We start from the raw sequence: 6,689 nt of genomic DNA, 5'->3' as shown, positions 1-6,689 counted from the left end.
CGAGATCGGTCCATAATGAGACTTTTGGTACACCTGAATGCATTTAAACTTTTTGGAATTTTCTAAAAGCCATAACTCCCGAACCGGATATTGCGCGCACAAACGGTTTTCACGCCAGTGTATACAAATCTTCGGGCTACAGAAAGTCATAAACCGAAACAAAAATGTGTTTGGGAGTGCGCGAAAGTGTAAGGTTTCGTGCATGTACACGAATTTGGTACCATATACCGGCCCACTTCCCTTAAGAATAAGAACTCTCGTTTAAAGCCATTTGAAGGCAGCTGCAAACCAAACTGACCATAGTAATCGTTTAAACGGGCTGACCTTTCACTGCAGTCCGAGCAAAACTAAGGACAGGGATTAATTATCAGCATATACAGTCCTTAAATTATTCCGTATAATACGGAATAATACGGTATCTACATTCTAGATCTTTACCACAAAAAATAAAAAGGGATACACGAACCCAGCTTTCCCGTATAGAATCAGCAAAAACCATTTCCGTAATCTGAGTGCTCATATTCCAACAGCAAAAACCATTTCCGTAACCTGAGTGCTCATATTCCAAAACCCGGCCAGACGGTCTTAGTTTCACAGAGCCCCCGCTGTGACCGAACTACCACTACTGTCTAGAGCACACAGCCCGCTAGGTGAACGAGTGACCGAACTACCGCTGTTGTCCAGAACACACAGCCCGCTCGGTGAAAGGGTGACCGAAGTACCACTATTGTCTAGAGCACCCAGCCCGCTAGGTGAACGAGTGACCGAAGTACCACTACTGTCCAGAACACAGCCTGCTAAGTGAACGAGTGACCCAAATACCTCTGCTGTCCAGAGCACCCAGTCCGCTAAGTATACGAGTGACCGAACTACCGCTGCTGTACAGAGCATGGATCCCCGCAGGGTGAGCAGGTGACCGAACTTCCATTACTGTCCAGAAGCCCGCTAGGAAAATGAGTGACCGAACTACCACCAGAATCTATTGCAGGCATTCTTTCGGTGGAAATTTCAAATTTAGTACCTGGTAGACTTGGGGTCTGGAGGGAGAAGTTTACAAAATTCCTTCTGTGTGAAAGTGAATGCGTCTAACCATAAGTGCACAAAAGCCATAAATTCACTTTTTATCCTATCTGCATTTTAGCTTAGTTTCGCTGAAGGAATAAGATGGTAACTAAATAGCTGATCGAAATCATTTGACTAAACCGGCCATAGACTGGGTACCGCAAGAAACGCGGAGGCGAAGCCGAGGCTGTTTCTTGTATAAATGTTTAACGCACTGAAATACTTTTTAAGAAATGAATTTATAAAAAACTTAATCGGAATTATTTTTTAGAATTCTTGCCGGTTGTCTAAATACCAAATAAATTAAAGAGGGAGTAATACTTAGATTCTTTTAATTACCGACGAAATTTTGGCCATTTTATGCGGCGTACGACATCTGCGATTAATTACAGCAAGGAACTGCTTTTTCGCGCAGGCCCGCATGGACCGAAGTTTGAATTTTAGAGCTTTATTTGGGCGGCTGTTTGCCCAGATTTATCGTACGACTGTTTCTTGTAGTGCTGCAGTGGCTTAAAGAACGGCAGTACTCGTGTAAAATGGTATTATGGTACTATAAAAAATGGTACACTATGGACCATTTTGACTTTCACTATGGTACTATACGTACGTATAACATTTTGGTATAATCTGGTCAACTAAGGAAAAATTATTTAACTAGGGAAATGTACCAAATTGTGCATTGGTAGACCGCTCTTAATAGGGTTAAAAACGGAAGGTTGCTGCAATGGCTGCTTTGGAAAGTTAGGCAGTGCAACAAAGACATTGTGCGGGATGGCTTTAAGTGGAGGTACCTGTGTAACCAACCGAACGTCAGGAGAAGTCATTACAATACGTTCACCTAAATTTTGCCCGCGGTCACTTACGCGCATGCCTTGCAAATGATTCCGGGTGTTTATGTTCCCGATCGGTGCACCACGATCATAGCGGGAACCCTTTAACCAAAATGGTGATCTAGGGTATTAGTTCTTTGTTAGCGTATTACCAAAGTTATCCACCATGAAACTTTTGTGTAATTTATGACAACAGTCAACAGCCAACCTCAAATCTTCCAGAATCTGCTTCTACAGAAAAACGTGCAATGTTTCAGCGAATGTTGCAGATAAATCACTGCACATTTTTACAGAAAAAGATTAAAAATTGATTACTGTTTGCATGATCTGAATGGGCAGTTATTATGGACTAAAGAAAGTCTTTGATGAAGGATCTGTTAAAATGGAATTCCAATCGCCCAAGGAGGAAAGGTTGCGTATGTCCAAGGTTCCGTATGACGTGACTTTGGCGTGGTCCTTGCTAAAAACTCTATAAATGCGCAAGAATTTTTTGCTGTCAGCGTGACTTGTGATAGTTTATAATTTTTTCGCACATTGCGCAATAATACATTTGTACGAAGAAAAACATACTTCGACGTTTTCATATTTTAATGAAGTCTGCTATACAAATCAATACTCGTATACTCGTACGTATTCACCACCCCCAACTCAACTTTCCACGTGCAGTGCAAAAATATTCGGAAATACCGGCACTTAGTCACTGCGTAAACTGCACTTCAGTCAGCCGGGGTTGCTCATGTAGCCGCCCACCACAAGAGAGTCAATTCGATCAAGTGAGTAATATATGGATTTCATACCGCGGACTTGGTGAATATAATGAGAATGTCGAAGCATGGTGTTAAAACAAAGACCACGTTACGAAAAATCATCACGGAAACTAGCGCAAGCGCTAAAACTACAGTAGAGCGTTAAAACTGGGGCGCGCGCAGCAACCGCAAGACCCTTTCCTAACGTTAGCGAGCCTGGCCAAAGACCTGAGCCTTTACCTCTGCGAATGCGACAATACTTCTCAAACTCTTGGCGAGTGGGACTGCAGAGCGATTCTTCATTGCACGGAGCACAGTAGTTGTCGTCGAACACGTCCCCGATCGTTATATCATCTCGCTTATCTGCAAAACAAAAGAAACGCTTACAGACTACAGTGTGCTCTTTCACGATACCGGCAAAACTGTTAACGTACGCCGAGTGTTGATGTGGACGGCGTTTGAAGTGCTAGTGTTAGCCACATTGGAAGAACTTGCATTATCAGCGCTATGCTCCGGAAATTCCTGGATGGGAGTCTGAAACACATAGGCGTTGGCACTAGTTAATGGACGCTGGGGGATGCGGTGGTTTGAGCACGCTTACAGCTTGCACTACAAGAAATGGCAGGACAACAAGGAACACAGTGCAACCATACATTTCGTCAGTCACGTCACACAGTAAATGATCGATAAAACAAAAAGGTGATATCGTAGTAATACACAAAGCTATATCATCAGAACGACGTTTACAATTCAGTTTATTTTAAATAACCCGTAGTTTATGAATCCCCGTTATTATGAAATGACTTCCGACATACGAGCATTTTATACGAGTTCGTGTAAGTGTGCCATGCAAAAGAATTGCTGACGCCCATGATAGCGTGGAAGCCCCGTGATTATTAAGTGGCCTGATGTGGTGACACTGATTCAGCTGTGCCGGCGTTACCATCGGAAATACTTGTGAAAAACGCGAATCAGCCAATTTTTTGGATGTCCACAAGACTCGATTCTTGGTATAATTACTGCATTTTCTACGGTTTATCATGCACCGAATTCGTACTAATCTGTTCGAATGGACGAGATGCACAATTCCAGGTGTTTGTTTAAAGTCAGCTTGCTCGTTCCTTGATACACAAGTTTCGACTGCTCTGTAACGAGAAATAGTGGAAAAATTGGCCGAGCAGAAACACCAAACACCTATCTAAACTCCTAATTGCTGCTGCAAATTTTCGTTTTGTTTTTATAACTATAGTCTATACATGTATCGAAGTACAAAATTAAAATGCATCAATTCTACGAGTGCAGCTTATAAGAAGCCTGAAAAATGAAAACAATAAGCACCGTGTTTAGCAAACGTCAGCCGGATAAAGGCAGCAGTACAATGACTGCGGATATGATCAAAAACAAGCCTCTCAAAAATAAAAAGAAGCCAAAAACCTAGAGTAGCTGAAGTGAATGCTTATTGAACGATGTGTATAACCGGGAACCAAAAATCTTATTCTTCGCTTTCTCCGTGTTTTGAAATCTGCTTGTTCCGCGCTTTTATACATACATATCATCGTAGTAATAAACAAACAGCGACATTGACAATTTAGTTCACTGCCAACTATCTGTAGTTTTTATGAATTTCTTTTATTATGGAATGCATAGCTTTTGTACGAGCATCTGAAATAAGTTTGCCAAGTGAAATAATTACTGACGCAGATGATATCGTGGGATCCTCCTGATTTTTAAGAGGCCTGATGTGGTGACACCGATTCAGCTGCACCGGCGCTACCATCGCAAACGCTCGGTTGGAAGCGCGAAGCAGCCACTTTTGTGGATTTGCTTCGTACAATTACTGCAGTTTTCTGCATGCTTTGTCATTCATGTAATTCGCGCTAATTTGATCGAACCGACCAGACCCACAACTGGAAGTTCTTTTTTAATATCAACTTGCCGGTTTAACTTGATATGTAAATGACAGGACTTTTTATGAATTATTAACACTTGATGTGAACTTAGAATACTAAATTGGTATATATACCGTACTATCTGCGGTAGGTACTTTGTACATAGAATAATATCATCGGCATGAGAAAGCAACTCAGAAATAGTTTGGTCAATATTCTCAGTTGTTGGCCATTTCTCAGTTGTTGTATCCCTCGTGCGAACGAACGATGACCATTGGATTTGGCCCGTTACATAGCACCAAGTTCGTGTACATCCTCTCCAGAGAGATGGCACGAGTTAGGGCTTCTCAAATCAACCGTACCCACACTGTATCCTATGCGTACCCACTGTAGCGGTACTGTATCCTAAGTGTAACCACTGTACCTACACTGTATCCGCTGTACCGACACAGTATCCTAAGTGGAACCACTGTACCGGCACTGTATCCACTCTACCGACACTGTATCCTATTCGTACCCACTGTACCGGAGAGACACTGTATCAATGAACACGCGGCATGGAAAGAAGCAGCAGGTTCCTGCGGACGGCGACTGGAAGTGTCCATTTTGCGCAAGGAATTCGCCTAAACGTGCTGCGAAGTACACCGGAGGCCCACGTAAAAAGTGAACACTTGTGGCTGTTGCTATTATGCAGTGTTTAAAACGTAACTTTTAAACAGCCATCATGATTAAAAGTATATAATTCGAATCGATTAGTATTTCGTTTTAACCGATTGACATGGTCGCATTCAAACGAAAACTTTTGCCTACTTCTGGCTTGGAATAGGCGTTATGTTATGAATGAAACTTTGCCATGTTACAAATTTAATCAACGTCCTTGGAAATGTTTGTCTCTTATTAAATCAGCTTTGCAACATCGGGATTGATTTAGATTGGGTACAGTGCCGGTACAGCGGGTACAAGGCAGATACAGTGGAGTGCCGGTATAGCGGGTACAAGGCAGATACAACGGATACAGACTGGGTACAGTGTCGGTACGGCGGGTACAATGCAGATACTGTGGATACAGATTGGGTACAGTGTCGGTACAGTGGATACAGATTGGGTGCAATGGCTACATATAGGGTACAGTAGTTTATGGATATCACTGCAGTATCCAAGAATGTTCTAATCGTTTTAATGCATTGGATACAATGCTAGTGTATCCTATGGGAATTTGGGAAGCCCTAATAGAGGTACACTATTACATCCATGGGAGCTTTCGCTGTTGCGCGCTCCCAAACACTTTTTTGCATTGCTTTATGGTATTTTGTAGCCAGAAGAACTGTATACCTAGGTGAAGAAACGTGTGCGCGCGCAACATCCGGTTGCGAAGTTATGAGAATATCAAAATTCCAAAAAGTTTAAATGCATTCAGGTGTACCAAAGTCTCATTATGGACCGATCCCTTTCAAATTTTGCACGTAAATGCACATAACCATGAAGATCGTTTTGACACGGATGATGGATCCACTGTTCCAGCATGTTTTTCAAATTTTAAAATGAATTTCAAAAATTTTAAAATTCATTTTAAAATTCGAAAAAAATCGTAGAAGTCTGGGTCAGTGTCAAAACGATCTTCATGGTTATGTGCATTTACGCGCAAAATTGTGAAAGGGATCGGTCCATAATGAGACTTTGGTACACCTGAATGCATTTAAACTTTTTGGAATTTTGTTATCCTCATAACTCCGCAACCGGATGTTGCGCGCGAAAACGGATTTCACGCCTATGTACACCAATCATTTGGCCATACAATATCAAAAAGCAACCCAAAAAAATGTTTGAAAGTGCGCGAAAGCGAATATTCCCGTCAATGTACACGCTTTTAGTGCTATGTACCGGACCAAATCCCTTAAAGCGTTTAGGCGGTCTTACAGTGCGCCCAACAGCTAGCAGCAGCAACAAACAGCAGTGTAAACTGTATGTCTGTTCCTTGCACTGTTTCTGCTGCCTTATGCGCTGCTCGTTCTTAATTGCTCATGCAGAGAAACATTTTTTTATGGTAAAGCAACGTCAACACAACGGCTGAATTTGTGTGTTTGTCCCTAAAGAAAATTGAATGAGTAGTAACCATCATGCATCGTGCATAGAAATTTAAGCAAGGCTTTTATTTAGTGTAT

General features: G+C 42.0%; 1 protein-coding gene across 1 annotated transcript; it reads right to left on the bottom strand.

Annotated features, from left to right (window-relative positions):
* Positions 1–2,227: 2,227 nt before the first annotated feature.
* LOC129591160 (uncharacterized) lies at positions 2,228–3,371 on the bottom strand. The gene is made up of 4 exons (XM_055486700.1): positions 3,240–3,371; positions 3,073–3,172; positions 2,879–3,001; positions 2,228–2,361 (listed from the first exon to the last, which is right to left on the bottom strand). Exons 1-4 carry the CDS (start codon positions 3,291–3,293, stop codon positions 2,270–2,272), a joined length of 369 nt encoding a protein of 122 aa, XP_055342675.1. The 5' UTR covers positions 3,294–3,371; the 3' UTR covers positions 2,228–2,269.
* Between the last annotated feature and the right edge of the window lie 3,318 nt (positions 3,372–6,689).

Source organism: Paramacrobiotus metropolitanus, unplaced genomic scaffold (assembly GCF_019649055.1).
Source record: "Paramacrobiotus metropolitanus isolate TYO unplaced genomic scaffold, Prichtersi_v1.0 Parri_scaffold0000044, whole genome shotgun sequence".
In the NCBI taxonomy this organism is placed as follows: domain Eukaryota; kingdom Metazoa; phylum Tardigrada; class Eutardigrada; order Parachela; family Macrobiotidae; genus Paramacrobiotus; species Paramacrobiotus metropolitanus.
This window is presented reverse-complemented; position numbering and strand designations above follow the sequence as displayed.